This window comes from Tursiops truncatus, chromosome 12, assembly GCF_011762595.2.
Source record: "Tursiops truncatus isolate mTurTru1 chromosome 12, mTurTru1.mat.Y, whole genome shotgun sequence".
In the NCBI taxonomy this organism is placed as follows: Eukaryota; Metazoa; Chordata; class Mammalia; order Artiodactyla; family Delphinidae; genus Tursiops; species Tursiops truncatus.
This window is the reverse complement of record NC_047045.1, coordinates 23,049,780-23,070,672: the sequence shown is the minus strand read 5'-3', so window position 1 is coordinate 23,070,672 and position 20,893 is coordinate 23,049,780. Positions and strand designations below refer to the sequence as shown.

At 45.8% G+C, this 20,893-nt stretch overlaps 1 protein-coding gene across 7 annotated transcripts in view; it reads left to right on the top strand.

Moving 5' to 3' along the window:
- The window catches only part of MDN1 (midasin AAA ATPase 1), a 157,784-nt gene that overhangs the window by 99,597 nt on the left and 37,294 nt on the right, over window positions 1-20,893 (top strand). For 6 of the 7 annotated variants that reach the window (XR_002175219.3, XM_033867562.2, XM_019929433.2 and 3 more), the window contains exons 57-75: window positions 669-900; window positions 1,581-1,710; window positions 2,387-2,557; window positions 5,031-5,245; window positions 5,619-6,006; window positions 6,764-6,873; window positions 7,492-8,197; window positions 10,094-10,255; window positions 10,707-10,980; window positions 11,711-11,946; window positions 12,535-12,630; window positions 13,262-13,356; window positions 13,617-13,738; window positions 14,342-14,488; window positions 15,342-15,451; window positions 16,071-16,144; window positions 16,630-16,828; window positions 18,601-18,760; window positions 20,611-20,757. Coding sequence is in view for 6 of the 7 variants with exons in the window: in XM_033867562.2 (XP_033723453.1) it covers window positions 669-900; window positions 1,581-1,710; window positions 2,387-2,557; window positions 5,031-5,245; window positions 5,619-6,006; window positions 6,764-6,873; window positions 7,492-8,197; window positions 10,094-10,255; window positions 10,707-10,980; window positions 11,711-11,946; window positions 12,535-12,630; window positions 13,262-13,356; window positions 13,617-13,738; window positions 14,342-14,488; window positions 15,342-15,451; window positions 16,071-16,144; window positions 16,630-16,828; window positions 18,601-18,760; window positions 20,611-20,757 (3,774 nt within the window). In the remaining variant the exon portion in view is untranslated. The remainder of the gene's footprint in view (window positions 1-668; window positions 901-1,580; window positions 1,711-2,386; window positions 2,558-5,030; window positions 5,246-5,618; window positions 6,007-6,763; window positions 6,874-7,491; window positions 8,198-10,093; window positions 10,256-10,706; window positions 10,981-11,710; window positions 11,947-12,534; window positions 12,631-13,261; window positions 13,357-13,616; window positions 13,739-14,341; window positions 14,489-15,341; window positions 15,452-16,070; window positions 16,145-16,629; window positions 16,829-18,600; window positions 18,761-20,610; window positions 20,758-20,893) is intronic. The other variant, XM_019929431.3, reaches the window with a different exon arrangement.

The following is a 20,893-nucleotide window of genomic DNA, read 5'->3' as shown; positions in this document are numbered from 1 at the left end:
CAGCCAATAAGTTTTTTAAAGTTTTCCCTTAGATATTCTCCTTTTATTTATTTGTTTATTCCCTGTATACTTATACCGACCACTAAATAAGTATCAGGCATAGGGCTAAACTTTTTTTTTTTTCTTTAATTTTTTTTGGCCACACCACGCAGCTTGTGGGATCCTAGTTCCCCAACCAGGGATCAAACTTAGATCCACGGCAGTGAAAGCCCAAGTTTTAACCCCTGGACTGCCAGGGAATTCCTTAAACTTCACATATATTATTTAATTCTATCATTGGAATTGTGCAGGTATTAATAGCATTATTTAACACAGCGGTCCCCAACCTTTTTGGCACCAGGGACTGGTTTCGTGGAAGAGAGTTTTTCCATGGCTGGGGTGGGGGATGGCTCAGGCGGTGATGGGGGGCAATGGGGAGCGATGGGGGGCGGTGGGGGGCGGTGGGGAGCGGCAGATGAAGCTTCGCTCACTCGCCTCGCTGCTCACCTTCTGTTGTGCGGCCCAGGTCCTAACAGGCTGCGGACCGGACCGGGGGTTGGGGACCCCTGTATTAACACATGAGACACTCAAGCTCAGGTGAAGTTGAACTCAGGTTAAGCTAATGGTCATGTGACTGGCTGTTGGGAATCTGAGCCTGACCACTGACCACTGTGTGTCTTTTTGTCCAGATGAATTGAAGAGTCTTGTGAATGCTCAGTGTTCAGAGCTAAAAGCCAGAGGAATTTCACTTGGTTTTCTGGAGAAAAAGCACAGCGAAGCTTCCTCCCTGTCACAGCCAGGCTTTACCTCCTTAATCCAGCTCACCAGGAGTGTTCAGCTCTGGCCTGCAATGGAGTACCTGGCTATGCTTTGGCAGTACAGAGTCACAGCGGATTTTATGACGCAGGCTTGCCTGAGAAGGTGAGCCATCCTTCAGTTTTTTTCCTTTGGGGGCACTTATTTTCTTGCAAGGTTATTCCGTGTATTCTACACAGCGTTGTCTTGAGGGGGCATAGTTGCTGAAGCAGAGGGAGGTCATTTGCCACTTTGGAAAGCCAAAACTTCTTGAAGATGCTTTGCCTGTTTTGACTGCACTTCTAAAAGTTACTAGGTGTGGGACTTCCCTGGTGGTGCAGTGGTTAAGAATCCGCCTGCCAATGCAGGGGACACAGGTTTGAGCCCTGGTCCGGGAAGATCCCACATACCGCGGAGCAACTAAGGCCGTGCGCCACAACTACTGAGCCCACGCACCACAACTACTGAAAACCGCACCTCTAGAGCCTGTGCTCCACAACAAGAGAAGCCACTGCAGTAAGTCCGCACGCCGCAACGAAGAGTAGCCCCCACTTGCCGCAACTAGAGAAAGCCCGTGCGCAGCAATGAAGACCCAACACAGCCAAAAATACATAAATTAATTAAATAAATTTATATAAATGAATGAATGAATGAATGTTACTAGGTGTTCTTCCAGTAGAATTATTTGCTCATTTTTAAATAAATGTACTCCAAGTCCTGTGTGTTCCATCTTCCCTTACATAGCAGTTTTCTAGCAGCTCATTGAAAGCCTACAGCCCACTCTCTCTCCCTCTTTATTTTTGGAGCAGGTCCAGCAAAAACCAGCAACCCCATATAGAGGAGGAGATAAGTCATCACATCACGTTTTGTCTTAAGCACACACCAGTTGCTCCTCAAGAGCTTCGAGACCTTTGGTCCTTAGTGCACCATCAAAAGGTAAAAACCAAAATCAAAATCAAAAAACCTCCTTTGCACTATGAGCTGATTAGATTTTCTGTGGCAGACTGATTGCAGAACATCTATTTATTCTCAAAAACTGCATGTTGTAAAACTCTAGTCTTATCTGAATTAAGTTTCAAAGGGGAGAACTTTGAATGTTCTTTGGCAGTAATTTCCTTGGTATTTCTCTACTCTTATCACAGATCATTTCATTTGGTTTCCAGTTAAATGAGGCTAAAATATTTGCTTATTTTTATTTTATTTGCTCAAAAATGTATTGTCAGAGTGTTTTTTACCCTTCCACAAGAGTAACTAACTATTAAATGTGAATAGTGGTAAACTGTAGTTAATGTAACTTCATTAGTACAACGTTAAATTTTTTTGATAATAATGTTTTATTCATTTATTTATTTTGATCACATAATTGTGTGATTATTTTAATTAAGTTTTCTCATGCACTTTTATAAAGTCAGATCTTATGTTTTATAAAATTATAAATAGGTTAAGTGACTTGACCAAGACAACTGGGGTGGCAGAAAATCAGGAACATTAGGATTAATAATCTTTAAACCCATGTTAGTTTTAGATGAGTCTTACAAGACAGAGAGACCTTATAATGATTTATGGAACCTTTCTCAAATACTCTCTTATCTAATTATTCCTTTATCTCTAGATGTCTACTGAAGAAAGGATCTCTTTGTGGTCCGAGTTATTTAATTCCATGTTTACATCTTTCTGGAGCAGTACTGTGACCACAAATCCAGAGTACTGGCTAACATGGAGCCCTCTGCCTGGTGTGCAGCAGAGGGAGACACCCAAGTCCCTTCTGGACCCCACGTTAAAGGTTTGTTGCCATAAAATTATAAAAATGTTTGATGATAGTAGAAGAAACTTCTCAATGGATCTAGCAATGAACATTTATTCCTAGGATAGAGCAGTGACTAAAAGTAAATGATTGCAATACTTTATTTTCTGTAAGATATTAATAAGTGTAGCTTCAAAAAAGATATTCCATCTTAAATGATTTGGGAAATCCTGAATTAATGTAAACACAATTTCCTTTAAAAAGTCTTTAATTTCTCTTCTAATTGAAATATTTTTTCTAATTATAAGATTTTAAACAGTACAGAAACATGTAGATATGTGTGCATACGTGTGTGTGTATATATATGCATACATATATACATACACAATATGTATACATGTGTATTTATATACGTATATAATGTAGAATTCACTGGGAATAACCACTCTTTGTTCTGTATCCTTCTGTTAACATGCATTTTTATATTAAATACATATGTAAATAAAAACAAGACCACCTTCTTGGTTCACATGATATGTCATGGAAATTTGCACCTGTCATTCCAGCTTATTCTTTTTAAGGTATTCTATTGTACTAATGTGCTGGAATGCATTTAATCACTTTCTTCTTGATAAGCATTGAGGTTTCTTGCCTTCTCCTCCCCCTTCCTATAGCAAACATACCTGCATCAACTACCCTTGTATAAGCCTTTGTCCACTTGTCTGAGTATTTCTGTGGATGTGTGGCGAGAATTGGAATTTAACCCTTGGCCAAAGTGTCTTCACATTTAAAGAGATTTGTAAATATTATTAGAACGTCTAGGGAAGTAGGTTTTCATTTTTTCACTTTTTAAACCCGCAAAGAGACAGTGAAGAGGGAGAACATGAAGTCAGGATGACCATGGCGGACTTGGGACTAGAGCACGTTTCACTTATCATATATTCTGTGTTTCCGTATCTTTGCCTCACTAGGTGTTATTAACACTTTAAATTATTGCCAATCATACAGTTAAAAAAAAATCTCATTTTGATATGTATTCCTTTGATTATTATTCAGGTTGAATGTCTTTACATATGTATATTGATTGCTTTATTTCTTTCTCTGAATTTTCCAGTCATGTTTATTGCTCATTTTGTTAAAAAAAAAAGAAAAAAAAGTCATTAATCATCATTTTATTATTGAAGGTCTCTTTATGTATTATAGATATTAAAACTTTACCCAACATATATTTGGAAATACATTTGTAGTGTTCTGTTGTCTCTCAAGTTTGAAGATGTTTTCTTATATCACAGAAGTTTTATAGTGTTTTCTTTTCAAATATGCCGGTCCCTTTCTACTTTCTGGCTTTGGTATCATGCTTTTTAAATAAGTCTTCCTTCATTACCCACAGAGTTAAAAAAACCATTTTCTCGTATTTTCTTTTTTTTTTTTTCCCCCCAGCTGCATTGGGTCTTCATTGCTGCGCGTGGACTTTCTCTAGTTGCGCGAGCAGGGGCTACTCTTCATTGCGGTGCACAGGCTTCTCATTGCGGTGGCTTCTCTGGTTGTGGAGCATGGGCTCTAGGCGCACAGGCTTCAGTAGTTGTGGCTCACGGGCTCTAGAGCGCAGGCTCAGTAGTTGTGGCACACGGGCTTAGTTGCTCCGCGGCATGTGGGATCTTCCCGGACCTGGGCTCGAACCCATGTCCCCTGCATTGGCAGGCGGATTCTTAACCACTGTGCCACCAGGGAAGCCCTCATATTTTCTGTTTTTGTTTTTGTTTTATGTTTACATCAGTCTCATCTGAATATCTTGTTTTGTGAGGTGGGGATGCAAATTTTTTATTTTATACAAACAAGCATATCCTAAAGCAGTATTAGCAACACCAGTTTTGACTAGTTCATCCTTTCCATCTCTTTTGAAATGGCCACCTCTGTCATAACACCTTATTCCCACAATGTTCATGGATTTATTTTTGGACTCAGTTCTGTTTCATTGCTCTATCAAGATTGATTTCTTTAGTGTAAAACATCTCTCAAAGCTTTTAGTGTTAAACCTTATGGGTCCCCAAGAGTTGCATAGAGTCAGGTTTGCTCTCGTGTATTTGACCCGCTAACCCTTTGTTCATGGACAGCTGTTCCTGTGTCCCAGGTTAACAGTCCAGGGAGACAGGCTTGCCCCTGGCTCTTCTATTTGTCTTCCAACTCCTTCCGCTGCCTTCAGGTCTCACCTTCCTGCCCCCAGCTCTGCTGCACGACTGGTCTTCCTGATGCCCAGGTTTGAGGGGTTTTCTTCTGCATTACTAAAGCACCCACTGCTCCTCCTTCATAGAGAATGGAGTCCTTCAAAGGCCCACTGCACCCGCCCCCGTTCTGCCCTTCTGGTCCTGTCTCAGGCTGATGTTTACCTGTTCCTAGCAACCTGAATCTCCTTTTAAAATTTCTTTCTTTCCTCTAAGGTGCCCCAGTGCTGCTTGTTGAAACCCTTTTTTTTGATTTCTAAAAGTTAACATGACTCCTCTCCCCTTATCAGGGTCCTGGAAGTCTCAGTAGAGCCGTGTTCTCCAAGTGCTGCTTTGAAGTCTTGACCAGCAGCTACAGAGCAAGTCCCTGGGATGTGAGCGGCCTCCCCATCCTGTCCTCCTCACATGTCACCCTGGGGGAGTGGGTTGAGAGATCACAGCAGCTCCAGGACATCAGCTCGGTGCTTTGGACCAACATGGCTGTCCCTTCTGTAGCAGAGTTCAGGTATTCCCTCCCCCAGGTAGACGGTACAGCTCCCGTCTTTCCTCCAGAGCATGTAGTGGGGACCTCGGTCAGAGCTTTCTTCAATAGTGGCTAGTTCCAGTGGGTGGAGGAAGGGTGTTTTCTGGCTGGATGAGCAGGTTTTCAGTCCACGATAGAGCCTGCTGTGAGCTGGCCAGCCACTCTGTCAGCTGTAAGTATATTGTGATCAAGAAGGTGGTACTTAGAAAACCGTATCAGATTAAGTGAGAACAGAAATTCACCTCTAGGTGTAGGCAGTGCAGTCTGTCTTGTCATTTTCTGGAAGAACAGTAGCATGAGAAGGGAATGGTGTTCGCTGTGGCGCAGACCCTTAAGTGCTTCCCTGTCCCCACAGACGCACGGATTCCCAGCTCCAGCGGCTGGTGCTGTGCCGGCACTTGGCTGGCCTGGCAGAGCTGCTCCCCGAGCCCCGGCGGCAGGAGTACGTGAAGAACTGTGAGCAGCTGCTGCCTGGGGACAGCCAGGCATGCCAGCACGTGGCCCAGACTCTCGGGGACATGGCCGGGCAGGAGACGCTGCCCAAGGAGCTGCTGTGCCTTTTGCTCACCTCCCTGCGCCACTTGTTTGGGGAGGGGGAGGGTAAGCGGGACCTGCCTGAGCCAGCCCACCGTGGGAGCCTGTGGGTGAGCCTGGGCCTGCTCCAGATCCAGACCTGGCTTCCCCAGGCACGCTTCGACCCCGCCGTGAAGAGGGAGTACAAGCTCAAGTACGCTAAGGAAGAGGTATGGAGGGAGGGTCTGGAGCGTGGGCTGCATCCCTGACTGCCTGGCTTTGCTTAGTATATTACTCCTTTGTCTCCCTTTGGATGCTCAGAGCACAGAGGGATGATTTTACATAAGCTGCCCTGTGACATCCCAGAAGTGTGTTCTAAAGACTGTGTTTTCCTCTTTGCGGGTTCCTCTGAGTAGGTTCAGGCACCGGGAGGGGCCATTCTGATGTTTCTGCTGATAGGCTGCCCTGGGCAGAGCGCACAGCAGGAGAACTCTAGTGGTATCCTTCCCTATCCAGATCCCTCTGCCTAAAGTAGGTTGTGGATATTTGGATTTGGGTAACTTCTTTAGACAGCGTATAGCATTCCTTAGGTTTTGAACTTTGGGTGTTTGTTATCCAAAACTCAGGAAGTAGGTAGATTCGGATAATGTGGTGTATCTCTTGCTATTTGAACTTCCAACCAAACTCAGGAACTGAATACATTAAGATAGTGATACACTAGTTCTATATTTTGAAGAAGGAAAATTATGTTAGTTGGGGTGATGATCAGACTGCTGTAGCAGAGACTTAGAAGTTCATTGGCATAAGTGAGATAGTGTCTTTTCACCTGACAGCTCTGAGGTGAGTGGTCCAGGTTAGTGGAACAGAAACCCCTGCCCTTGGGTCATTCAGGTTCCTTCCATCCAGGGAACGACCCTCCCCCAGGGCTTTGTCTCTGGGGCCTGGCCCTAGCTGGGCACAGCAGACCAGTCTCTCCCCTTCCGCTAGTTACAACAGCTGCAGTGTGAGTGGAAGACCCGGAGCCTCTCATCCCAGCTGCAGACCGGAAGAGACCTGGAGGATGAAGTAGTCCTCGATCACTCTCATCCTCACGTCAGGTAACACCGTGGTGATTATTCCAGTTGGGGGTTATTGGCTTGAATATTCTTTTTAAAAAGACATTTTGTAGTAACAGTGTTAAGCTGAGGTTATGGTCTACATCTCTGAACTACATTAGCAGGTAAATCCCAAAGCCATGGTTATAATCAGGAAAAATACATACTCTGTGAAAGGCGGGGGAGGACTCACATGGGGCCAGGAGGGTTGAAAGCAGAGCTTATTCTCAATGTGGAAGGAGTGGGGTGTGATGACGTGCACTGTGGAGATCTGTTACCTTAGGAAATACTGTTTAGTAGTGGGTTCTGAGTTCCAGTCCTGTCCCTGACCTTTGGCTTTAAACCTTGGGTAGACCACTCAATACCTTAAACCTCAGTGCCATATTTGTAAAAGGAAGGTAATAGTGCCCACTTCAGTGAGACGTGCCTCCGAAGTGCTCAACGACACGTGTTGCACGTGGTAAATGCCTGTGTATATATTATCCATTTTCATTATAATTGTCCATATATCATTTTATGCCTCAGTATCTGAAATGTCTTCCTGCCGTTTTCCTGAGGCTCAGTCTAGATTTGCTGCTTTGCTTCTGACAGAATTTGCATACTGTGTTAATTTGCCTTTAGGTTGCTTCGCCAGAGAATTGATCAGCTGGAGAACTTAATCTGCAGCCTGTCCAAGAAGCAGGCCTTCAGGCCCCCGCTGCCTGCGTATGAGTCCCTGGTACAGGAGGTCCACCACTATGTCACCAGCATCGCCAAGGCCTCTGCCGTTCAGGACCTGCTCACTCGGCTCCTGCAGGCCCTCCACACGGACGGACCTCGGGCTGCCCAGATGGCCCAGAACCTTCTGAAGGAGGAGGCCTCTTGGCAGCAGTCACACCACCAGTTCCGGAGGCGGCTGGCAGAGGAGTTCGCCCTTTACCCAGACGCAGCGGCCCCGCTGCAGGCATCCGTCCTGCAGCTGCAGCATGGCATGCGGCTGGTGGCGTGCGAGGTCCACGCCTCACTCCATGGTGGTGTGGTCTGCGCGCACAGGCTGGGTGCCCTGGCCACATCCCTGTTGGCTTTCCCATCAGTGGGCCCCACCTTCCCCACCTACTATGCTCACGCAGATGCTTTGTGCTCGGTGAAATCGGAGGAGGTCCTGCGAGGCCTTGGGAAGCTGCTCCTTAAGCGCCTGGGAGGAAAGGAGCTGGAGGGCAAGAGCCAGAGGCCCTGCCCCACCCAAGAACAGCTGCTGCTGAACGCCCTCCTGTACCTGCGCTCCCACGTGCTGTGCAAGGGAGAGCTGGACCAGCGGGCCCTGCAGCTCTTCAGACATGTGTGTCAGGTAAGCCCTCCTCCTGACGGGAGCTGGGGGCACGAGCAGGTCGCCTACAGGACACTAGCGGTGCCCGGTGTAGGTGAGACAGTGTGGGAAGGTACTGGGGATCTAGTGTCTGCTACTTGGCTTTTTCCCATTTAACTGTCAGGTTTAGGGGCCTTTGTCAATTTTTAAGAGATTAAAAAAAATATTAAGTGTTGTTAGCCCTTTATGCCTGATACACACTTCAAATATTCTCTCCTTTTTTGTTGGTTCTTTGACTTTATGGTGGGTTTTGCCATGTAATTGAATGAACTTTTATTAATATTAAGAAAATAGGGGCCTAGGTTCAATCCCTAGTTGGGGAACTAAGATCCTGCAAACCAAGCAGCGCAGCCAAGAAAATAAAATAAATTCTGGGGCTTCCCTGGTGGCACAGTAGTTGAGAGTCCGCCTGCCGATGCAGGGGACGCGGGTTCGTGCCCCGGTCCGGGAAGATCCCACATGCCGCGGAGCGGCTGGGCCCGTGAGCCATGGCCACTGAGCCTGCGTGTCCGGAGCCTGTGCAATGGGAGAGGCCACAACAGAGAGAGGTCTGCGTACCGCAAAAAATAAATAAATAAAATTAAAAAATAAATTGTTTTTTCCCTTATCAACAGAAGCAACTTGTTTTCATTGTAGACAATTAAAAGAATAAGTATAAGCGAAATTATTCGATCCTGCCACTCAAAACTATATAACTGTTAACACATTGGTGTGTTCTGTTGTAGGCTTGCTCATTTGTGCATGTATCTGTAAGTGTACATCTGTGACACTAAATTTTTTACAGCTGTTTTTTCCCAGTGGTTTACAATTTTTTAGGGTGGCGGGGAGTAGACCCTTTTAAAAAATACAAATATTAGCAGAGTGATCCAGTATTTAACAGATAAAAGGGCTGCTCTGGTTGAGGACAATGCTATACCCTCTGTGGTCCCCGAGATAATGTCCTCACATGGCTCGAGCCCTACAAACCACTAAGAAAGTCCATTCTGTTTTACAACTTGCCTTTAAAAATCTAACAGCTAAAATTTAGTGCTTATTTCCGTCATGATTATGGTATTCTCCACCTGCATCATATTTAGTGACTGCGGGTTTTCTGTTGTATGGGTAAGTCATTTAACAGTTCCTTTCACTGAATATTTACATTTATATGTAAAGGTTTTTTTTCTGTTTTGGGGGGGGGAAAAAAACCAAACCAGTGCCATCCTAAAAGTCTTAAAGCCAGATCTTTGGGTAAAGCTCCTAGAAAACAGAATTGCTGAGACAAAGGTTAACTGCTTGCTTGGGCTTTTAATACAAATTGTCATCCTGGGGTTGCTTATCTTCTCAGTTCTTCTCAATACTGGGTGGTTTCTTTATAGTTTTTGCCAATTTTAGGGCTTTAGAGGTAGTAGGGAATTTAAGAAATGTCTGGTATCGTATAGCCCGGTTTTGCCTGATTAGTTCCCCTCGACCACCCAGTCCCCAGCCCATTTTCCCTTTTCCAGACCCCCAGGATATCTCCCTGAGGTGCTGGCCAAGTGCAGTCTGCATCACACACCCACGTTGCTGACCCTCACCCTGTCCTTAATGCAGAGCACCATTTACGCCTGATGGGGAGTCCCCAGTCGTGCCACTACAGCAAGTTTTCACACCTGCGAAATTGTAACAATACAGCAGGGGAGTGTTTGGGAAACTCAGGTTGCTGCAGATACACAGTTTGAAAACAAATCCCATTTGCTCTCTGTTACATGGAATTTAGTGTCTTGGATGTCGGCATTTATTTGTTCTTGAACCATGGTATTTTGTTTTCATGAGGAAGAGATAGCAAGTCTTGCCTCTTGTTCATTGTAAATGCCTCAGCAAAGGCAAATAAGCTTCCTTCGGAATGTGTGATTTTTTTAGGAAATCATCAATGAGTGGGATGAACAGGAACGCAGAGCCCAAGAGAAGGCCGAGCAGGAAAGCAGCCTGTACAGATACCGGGGCAGGAACTCTAGGACAGCCCTGAGCGAGGAGGAGGAGGAAGAGTGGGAGTTCAGGACACACTTCCCACCGCATGGAGAGGTTGGAACGAGTCCCCTTGGTACCACACACCTGCCCTTTGAATTCTTTTTTTTTATTCCAATTTTATTGAGATATAATTGACATACAGCACTGTATGAGTTTAAGGTGTGCAGCATAGTGATGTGGCTTAACATACATCATGAAATGATTATCACAATAAGTTTAGTGAACATCCATCATCTCATATAGATATAAAATAAAAGGAAAAAAAGTTTTTTCCTTGTGATGAGAACTCTTAGGATTTACTCTGTAACTCACCTACAGCAAGCACTATGTTAGTTCCTGTTACATCCCTTTGAATGGTTTTGTAATTTTTAAAACATTTCTCAGTGCACGTAATTCCCTTTTTCATTTTCTTGATCATTCACACTCCATCCTTCCCCCTTCCTTTTAGTCTTACTAGAACTGGATTTTGACTTTAAAAGTTCAATTGCTCTAATATTATTTACAGGACTTCGCAGATATTTTGGTAGAACCAACACTAGAGGCAAAGAAGGGACCTTCAGATGGACAAGAAGAGGAGACTGCCACAGAGCCCGCCCTCCTGTCACAGAGCTCAATGCAGGCTGTGATGCTGATACACCAGCAGCTGTGCCTCGGCTTTGCTCGGTCCCTCTGGTACCAGCAGACTCCGCCGCCACACGTGGCAGAGCACTACCTCAGCCTGTTTCTGTCCTGCTACCAGACTGGGGCATCGCTTGTGACAAACTTCTACCCCCTGATGGGTATGGTAGTTTACTTTTGTTAAGCTCTTGGGAAATCAAAACGAATAGATGTGCTTGCTACTTCTGGGACAGTTGAAACTATTACGTCCCTGTTTTTTGCTAAATTCCTTATTGTTTCCTTATCTTAAAGGACTTAAGCTAATTCCAAAAAATTGATTTAAAATTCTGCAATAAAGATGGGTTTTCACCCTTTGAATACATGGGGCTAAAGGGATTAAGAGTAAGGATATAGAATTAGTTTAAATGGTCTCGTTTCTCCGCATTATTTCCAATTTCCCTTTCACAGCATCAGTGCTTTTCTAATGAAATCATGTATTCCTGGGAGCAACGTGGCAACTCAGAAATTAATCTCACAGGATATGGTTTGATGCAGTTTCCTATGTGACCTCATGAGTTATTCCTTGCAAGTAGGAAGGAGGCTTTAAATTTCATTTCTGCCTACCAAGAAGAGCTACAAAAACTGGGAATTGGAATCCTCAAACCAAACTCTGCACCCTCTTGATTACATGCAGGCAGCATCTGAGTTCCTCTGTATATACCGAAACTTGGGGCAGATTTTGGTGACCACTGTAGTATTGGGGTCACAGCCTTTTAGACCTTTGCTGCTTTGTGGGTGAATGGCATTGCAATATCTACTTCATTTAGTCGCAGTCATTCATTATTTCTGAGCATGTTGCTGACTTCATTGTAACTTGATACCAACTTTACAGTGATCTTGTTAACTTCACAGGAGTTGAGCTGAATGACCAGCTCTTGGGCAGCCAACTTTTGGCCTACACCCTGTCCCGTAACACTCTCTTTGGGGAGGGGACCTTGGACCTGATGATGAAGCCTGACGGTCCCTATGACTTCTACCATCACCCCAACGTCCCGGAAGCTCGGCACTGCCAGCCTGTGCTTGAAGGCTTCTCAGAGGCCGTCCGCCAGCTGCTGCAGGATTGGCCGGAACATCCGGCGCTTGAGCAGGTAGGGCAGCGGTGGGGAGGCGGCCTCTCAGCTGTCCTGGGGGCAGTGACTTGCACACTGGATACGCAAACAGAGGTTTACAGAACTGCGGTTCAGTGCAGTGTTATTCCCTGGAGGATGAATATACCAGGTTGTAATGCTGTTGTGTAAATGGTGTTTAAGATTCCACTTATTTTATCTGCTGCTCAGGGTTTTCCGTCCATGTATTGAAGTGCTGCTATGTTGCTGTCTTTATTCAGACACATCCTTATACTAACAAGGGCCTGGCTTTTTCAAGTTTTAACTCAGACCTCGCTCTGTGATCATTCACCTAATTCTGTAATAACTTATAACAGAGAGTAATAAGAGTAATTACTTTATCAAACTCAATCTTATTTCCAGAGTAGTGCAGCAGATAAAGTGTTTATCTTGGGCAGGATCTGCAGCCCTGGAAGTTTCACCCGCAGCTCTCCTAAGTGCTCACGAGGCAGGGCCTTTGCATGAAACTTCCAGTCAGGCCCCTCTTCAGTACCCTGTGACTTTGGGTGATTGACAGTCCCACAAGGATGCCCAAATCTTCTTCCCTCCCCTTCCCCCCCTCCCGCGCAGCTGCTGGTTGTAATGGACAGGATTCGTAGTTTCCCACTTTCCAGCCCCATCTCGAAGTTCCTGAATGGCTTAGAGATCCTTCTGGCAAAGGCACAGGTAAGAGGATTCTCTCCAGTCCTCATTTTAGTTATAGTCAACTGAAGAGATTCTCTTATTGTTAGAGGGACAGGATGTGGTAGTTTGGGTTGGAAAAGGATGAAACGCCTTGGTTTTTCTGACATAAGGTCAGATTATTGCAGGTGAAGCCACTGCCTCCATGGGACACAGGGAACCTGCCTCACCTGTTCTCAAGGGTGGGACGCAGCGTCCACCAGTCCTAAGGGCTCAGTCTGCCAGGACTTCTGGGTTGGCCTTCAGACCGGCAGGGTGCCTCCACTCTTCAGCCCCTCAGTCCTCTCACAGCCTCTGAAGGGGCTGGTGCTCCCCTGATTTTCAGATTAGGGCTCTGGACTTTGGAGGGGTCACGTGACTAACAACAGAGATTCAGACTCAGGTCTCCAAACCCTGTGCTATTTGCTCTGCTGGAGGTCTGTCAAGTGACCAGAAAGAACTCAAAGCTGGATAAGCTGGATGTAAACTCATTCTGGTTAGTTATTGGTAAATCAGTATAAAAGTTGTTGAAGGTCCCAGGGGTCTTTGCTCAAGAAAAGTCCAGGGTGTTCCTGAGTGAGGAGGTGGTCAGGGGACTGAATAATGGCCATAGTAAATTTTATCTGTGTTTCTTCAGGATTGGGAGGAGAATGCAAGTCGGGCCCTGTCTCTGCGGAAGCATCTTGATGTGGTCACTCAGATGGTCATCCGTTGGCGTAAACTGGAACTGAAGTAAGTGATATATTTGTCACTTCCCCTCCTGAACTTAGGTTGTAGGGATATAGTCTTTGGATAGTTTGTTTCCTCAGAGTGTATGTAGTATGTCAGCTGGAGACCAGACAACAGCATGCGTTCGGAGGCAGCAGACGGGGAGCTTCTCCATCTCCATTTGGGAGGAGAGAATAGTGAATATTTAGCTTCTGCTTCTGTGGTTTCAGATGTTTGAATAGGTTTCCTTAAATGCCTCCTTGGCCTCTACTTCCATGTTTCAGCTGCTGGTCCATGAGTTTGGATAATACCATGAAACGCCATACTGAGAAATCCACCAAGCATTGGTTCTCCATCTATCAGATGCTGGAGAAGCACATGCAAGAACAAACAGAAGAGCAGGAAGGTAACACCCGTCTCTAAATCCCCTGCTTATTTAGAGGGTCCAAGCTAAGCTTGAAGTGCAGCAGAGTGTGGGGTTTACCTGCTCCCATGTGTCCTCGCCCCACTACTTTCACATAGGATGTATCATCTGACTGCGAGGTATTCCTGAGAGGTCAGCCAAGAAAGCTGTGTAGTTTTATTGTTACTAAGAATAATAGTGGCAGTCAGAGAGGTTTAAGTGACTTGTCCAGAGTCTAAAGAGCTAGTCATAAGTAAAGTTTTCTTCTCTATATCCATGAGACAAGTCAAAGAGAAAGTTTCTGTCTTGGTAGGTAGTAGTTAAAATGCTTGAGTTAAAAGGGTTTCATCTCCTACTTAGAACAAGTACCTCATAATTCAGTTTCCTAATTTGCTGTGAGTGCATTTCACACATACCCTGAGTGGGGCTGTAGTTTTTAAATCAGCTTGGAATTTAGCTATGGTCCTTGCTTCAAAGCTTCACCTTAACTGGTGTCTCTACTTGACGGCCATCCCTCGGGAATCCCATAGTAGACTGTGTGCGCTTTGTGACAGCAAGTGATGGTGGCAGGCACGTGTATGTTTTCTTCTTTGAATCTCTATAAAGATGACAGACAGATGACCCTGATGTTGCTGGTCAGCACGTTACAAGCATTTATTGAAGGATCTTCACTGGGAGAGTTCCACGTACGACTTCAGATGTTACTGGTTTTCCATTGTCATGTCTTGCTGATGCCACAAGTTGAAGGAAAAGGTAAGGATATACATATGTATGTATAATATTTTTTCTTTAATTTTAGCCTTTGAATTCTCCACATGAGACAAGTGTCTTGTGGCATACCAGGTTTTAAACAAGACAGTTTCAGTTGTCTTTTCCTATAATGTGATTCAGGTTAGGTATAGAGAAGAACATTATAGTTGAGTACAGACTGGTTATAAATGAAGCCCTGGCTAGCGAACCGTGGCAGAGGTAAATCACCAGATGCAGAGCTCGGGAGCTGGCATGTTGAGGCAGCACATCTTTCTGTCTAGACAGTGCATATGTCCTGCTAAGCTTCTGCTTGATCCAGGCCATTATTAGTAGGTTCTTTGATCTCAGGAGAGCGCTGCCACGTGTCAAGGAACTGCACATAAAACTTCTACTGTCGATTCCTATCGCTGACCACAGCAGTTTAGACAAAAGTGCCGCTGTAAAATGAATATAGATTTACGTGAATGAGCCGTCAAGGTGAGCCTCTTAATATGCCATCTTTTAAAACAGACTTAGTTTCTGCTGACTTTACAATAAGATTCCGAGAAAGGTTGGAAATTGTGAGTTTGGCAGAATGTCTGAGTACACCATCTTTAAGAACAAAAGTGCAACCAAAAAAATCCAGTACAAACTGAAATGAAAATATAGGGTAGGATTTAGAGCCTACATCTCTGGGAACTGGTAACCCCGGCTTCCTGATGAGCTGTTACATAGTCTGCATGTGCTACATTGCACTGTAATCTCGTGGCCTAAAGAGTACGGAGGAAGGATCATCACTGAAATGTGAACCTCAGAGGGGGAGCCAGCAGCACATGCAGCAAGTGTGGTGTTTTTGTTTCCTTTTTATTTCTTCCAGATTCACTTTGCAGTGTTCTATGGAATTTGTACCATTATTACAAGCAGTTCTTTGACCGGGTCCAGGCCAAAATTGTGGAACTTCGTTCCCCCCTAGAAAAAGAGCTTAAAGTAAGATCAACGGCTGTCATAATCACTCTTAGGAGGACAAAATCAGCAAATTCTCCCGCAGTTCTGTTCTTTAATCCATTTGACTGTGAGGCAGGGGGATCTGGGGAATGGAGAAGAGCATTGCAACTGCCAACTAGGATGGTGGGTTTTTCATTTTGTGGCATTGGCTCCATTGCTGACCTGGCCGCGTGTGTGAGGGTTCCGGGGCGTGGCCCCTTTTCAGAGGCTCCTAAGAGGGATGTTAGTGCCCGCTCCCCTGGTCTTGCCCAGGCTGATCTTCCACCTCAGATGCGTACCATCTGGTGTTGGGCTATGGGCTGTTGAGGTGCTGGGGGTGTAAGGAGGATCCTCTCTTTTTGACACTTTCAGTGGTCGTGGAACCATCCCTGGTTTAAGCTAGAGTACATAGTGACCTACTGATTGTAGCAGCACTTTTTTTTTCCCATTGCTTTGAGACAAACACATGGTTCCTTTATTAGACTTGTTTTACTTGTTCACTGACACACAGTCCTGTGTTTGAGATGGAGTGGGCTCTGGTCTTTGGCAAACAGATGATCTAGAAAGAACAGAATGACACCAGCTTTATAAAGCCATTCCTTGAGCTTCATTTATCTTACAGGAATTTGTTAAGATATCCAAGTGGAACGATGTCAGCTTCTGGTCTATTAAACAGTCTGTGGAAAAGACACACAGGTAATTGATCTTTTAAAGCTGGGGGTGACCAAAACTCCGAATTTTTGAATGGTAGACAGCATGACTACATTGTTACAGAGCCCTGACTTGTGCTGCCTTGAACTTAACTAAAAAACACTAGACTGTTTTGCTGGCTTCCCAACACCACGCCCTTCCACCCAAAGCAGAGTCTCCCTGCAGGAGGAACGGATGTGCCTGGAGGCAGAGCAGGCTGTGTGCCGTGGAAGGTCGAGTCCTCTGCCACCTGCTCACCTTGAGCAAAGTGATCCCACCGTTCCTGGCTTTTTTTTCCTGCTAGAAAAGAGAGACGAGAACACCTGCCATACTTTTTCCTTTAAAAAAAGATTATCAGTTTCTGAGGAGCTCATCACGTACCAGAAGTACAAGTTATTAAGTTATCTGTGTATGTGTTATATGTCATTTACATACTTCCTCACTTTCCATCCTATTTTTTTCTGCCCATCTCTGTCATTACCTGGGGCCAGAACCCTCTTTAAATTCATGAAGAAATTTGAAGCTGTCCTGAGTGAACCCTGCCGGTCATCCCTGGTGGAGAGTGACACGGAGGAACAGCCAGACTTTTTGCCAAGGCCAACAGATGCAGCCGCAAGTGAGGAGTCGCCCATTCAGAGTCTGAATCGGGCACTGAGAGAGACCCTGTTAGCCCGGCCAGCAGCTGCACAGGTATTAGCTCGTGGGATAGTGTTTGCTTATTCCTGAGCTAGTTGCGTGGGGTCTTTGCTTTCTGTGGCAGGAGTGTCCTTAGCACTAGGTGAGGGAATGCCTTTGAAATCTTCCTCTTTGGACGAGTGGTATAGCATTGCATGACCTGCTGCAGAGTAAGGCAGAAAGCATTAATCCTGGTGCTGGAAGTTCCATGTTAGCCTGTGGAAACGACTGTTGTGCTTACCTGTGAACAGTTCATCTACCTGTGAGGGAAGATTTAAAGTGTCAGTTTAGGATATTGAAGCTGCCTTTGAGCTCCCACGTGATGAAGCTGCTGCACAGGGAGTGACTGTGTGCAGTGATCTGCTGGTTTGAAGTGGTTGCTGGTGACCGTGGTGTAGAAACATATGTACTCCCATCATGGCCAGTTTCAAGCGCCAAGAGTTAAGAGCTGGCTTGCAAAATTCCTGAAAATTTAAACAGTTATCGAGACCTTGGGTGAGCAGGCCTGTTACAGGAGGATGTCCCTGCTTCATAATCACTGTGTGTAGGGAGCATTCTCCCCCCCCCTCCACCAGTAACTTTATTTATTTATTTTTGGCTGCGTTGGGTCTTTGTTGCTGCGCACGGGCTTTCTCTAGTTGTGGTGAGCAGGGGCTACTCTTTGTTGCAATGCACGGGCTTCTCATTATGGTAGCTTCTCTTGTTGTGGCTCACGGGCTCTAGAGCATAGGCTCAGTAGTTATGGCGCATGGGCTTAGTTGCTCCACGGTATGTGGGATCTTCCCAGACCAGCGCTCGAACCTGTGTCCCCTGCATTGGCAGGTGGATTCTTAACCACTGTGCCACCAGGGAAGCCCGGGAGCACTCTTAAGGGAGTAATGACTTTTGTCTTCCTACTGTGCTTTCCACCCTGGGTCTATAGAGTTAGCAGTGGGGTTCCTCAAGCGATTTTTAATATTTTAATAGTTCAGAAAGCATAATAGAAATTGAGCATACAGCCATGATAGGGCCACACACGTGATATGGCTGCCAAATTTTCTTTTGATTGTATTCATCAGTTCACCACTTGTCCTGCTGATCAAATTTTTAAACTTAACTATTGATGACAGCACAGGAATTTCAGGTCTCTTTTTTGGTGGGAGGCCGTGCTGCATGGCATGTGGGATCTCAGCTCCCCTACCAGGGATGGAGCCCATACCCGCTGCAGTGGAAGCATGGAGTCTTAACCACTGGACTGCCAAGGAAGTCCCAGAATTTCAGGGATTTTCAAGGGAAAAAACTAGTGAAAATAGGCCTCCGATGGTTGCCTAGTATCTGGATCCTGGTATTTGAACTGTTAGTCAGGAATTGGAGGCAGGGGAGAGATGGTGGTAGAAGTCAGCTTTGGCGAATCAGGTTAGCTTTGCCTATGTGTCTGAGAAGCACAGTGCAGTGCAGCACCTTAAAGGCAGCATTTGTGCTGTCAGATCTCCACCTTCATGGAGCAGAAGCGCAGGCCCCTGGTGACGAGCACAGAAGGCGCTGCGGGGGGTGGGGAGCAGGGCTTCTGCTACAGGGACCTCCCACAGCAGCAACACACAATGCTGAATACCCGCGGCACGTGCCTGTTTTAATTTTGGCGATGATGCCTTTGTTCTCGTGAGACGTCAGAGACGTGGAGAGGAGAGTTTCCTGTTGCTGAGCCAGGTGTGTGTGGAGCAGCGCAGCATTTAAACTTAGCACCCGTGCAGGTTCGTGCTAGGACTGTTGTTCTTGGCAGTGAGAATAACCTGTGCTCTGTCTCACAGGCCGTGGTTCCAGAACAGTGTCAGGGTGCCCCTCCCGCCTGGGAGGGGGCACTTCTGCGTCGCTTGCCGAAGCTTGTGAAACGCATGAGGAAGATGTGCCTGGTGCTCATGAAGGGAAGCCCCCTACCCTGCCTCGTGGAGGGCCTCGACCAGTTCACTGGTGGGTGCACACCCAGGATGAGGGGGCTTTGCTCTCTCCGGTATCCTCAGTGGCCTGGGAGGGTTGGAATGAGATACCTGTGTCCTTCTGTGACATCTTAAATAGCGTTGAGCAGGTAATTAAGCAAGTGGGTTAAAAACCATCGGAGCCCAGACACAGGAGCCAGCTCAGACCCCACAGGTGGTCACCTTGTCCTCCTCCCGTGCACACCGGTGCAGTGTTAGGCCGTTTTCTACAGCAGCCCTGTCCATGTCAGCTCTTGCTGGTTGGGGACACGAGTAAAGGGTTTCCTAGAGTCTTGAGGCTGTCCCCACCTCTCAAAATGTTGTCTCTCTTGGGTTAAAGGAAGAAGGAGGTTTGTCCACAGTCCACTTCTTTCAGAGAGGTGTAGCAGTCTCGTTTCCCTGTTCGTGCTGTACAGCATATCAGCAGTGGCTGGGAAAGGGACTCCCGACCTTAAAAGATCATTTGGGCCCTTGGCAGCCTTTCAGCACTTCCGCCACCTCAACCCACCCCCCAGCCGCAGTGAGCGTGCGGTCAGGGTGAAGCCGGTCCTTCTTCAGTGAGGCTGCAGTCTGATCTCAGGGAGATCTTTTAAAAAAAAAAAAACTTGTTAGAATAATAGCCTATTATCCATTGCTCAGGATGCCCTGCCTGCATTGTTCAGGGGTCAGCTGTACCACATCTTTGGTGGCTTAAACAATAGAAATTTATTTTCTCACAATTCTGGGGCTAAATGTCCGAGATTAAAGTGTCAGCAGGGTTGGTTTTTTCTGAGGCTCTCTGCTTGGCTTGTAGATGCCTTTTCTGTGTCCTCATCTCCTCTTCTGTTAAGGATGCCAGTCAGATTGGATTAGGACTTGCCCATAAAGCCTCATTTTATCTTTTTTTTTTAACTTTTCAAAAAAATATATTTATTTATCTTTATTTGGTTGCACCAGGTCTTAGTTGCAGCTCGCCAGCTCCTTAGTTGCAGCATGCGGACTTCTTAGTTGTGGCATGCATGTGGGATCTAGTTCCCCGACCAGGGATCGAACCCGTGCCCCCTGCATTGGGAGTGTGGAGTCTTAGCCACTGGACCACCAGGGAAGTCCCGGCCTCATTTTTATCTTAATTGGCTCTTTAAAGGCCCCATGTCTAAATACAGTCACATTCTGAGGTATTGGGGGTTAGGACTTCAACGTGAGCTTGGGAGGCCACGCAGTCAGCTTATAGCACTGCCTGTGGCAGGCTGGCAGCACCCTGGTGTTCTAGGTGCCGGTGGGTGCTCAGGAAGACAGTGCAATGCTGGAGAACGAATTTGGTCTTTGGAGTCGGTTCAGCCAGGATTCAAATCCTGGCTTCAAGTCTGCTCTTTACCTGAATGGCCTTTAGAAGATGCCTAGACTTCTCTGAGCCTCTTTGAGTGGCTACAAATAAGTTCTTCTGTAGCTGTGCACATTAAAAGAACATTTACCAACTACCAGGTACAGCGTAGGAGTTCAATACATGTTGTGTGTATTGGAAATTTACCTCAAGTTTTTAAAATTCTTAGTGTAAATCACTGCACATAATCCATGTTCAATAAGTGCTTTTTGCTTGATTGGTTATGAAACCCCTGAATAAAAAAAAAAAACAGAATATCTACTTTATTTGGGTTGTTTGTTGTTGAGAGATATGAAGCGCCATGTGTTTTGATTTTTCCGTTATCATGCGTCTTGATCAGTTTAATCATTGAGAATTTACCAAATGCTAGCTATAAAGATGAATGACACCTGGTCTTCGTTTTAACAGGTCCTTGGTCTTGGGTGATTTGAGCACATTAAGAATTCCTGGGGATTTCCATGTTTTCCCCCTTGTCTTCCCTGCAGGTGAAGTAATTTCCTCTATGAGTGAGCTGCAGAGGTTAAAGGTGGAGCCCTCCGCAGAGAAGGAGAAGCAGCGCTCAGAAGCCAAGCACATTCTCATGCAGAAGCAGCGAGCTTTAGCAGACCTCTTTAAACACCTTGCAAAAACTGGTAAGTTCCTCGATGGAAACCCAGTGAAGTGTACTCACCTGATTTTAGGAAGACAAATAACATGGGTGATTTGGGGGAAGTTTGTAGAGACAGTTGAGATGGTGGGAAACAAGGTGGAAGGCAAGGTTTGAAACGT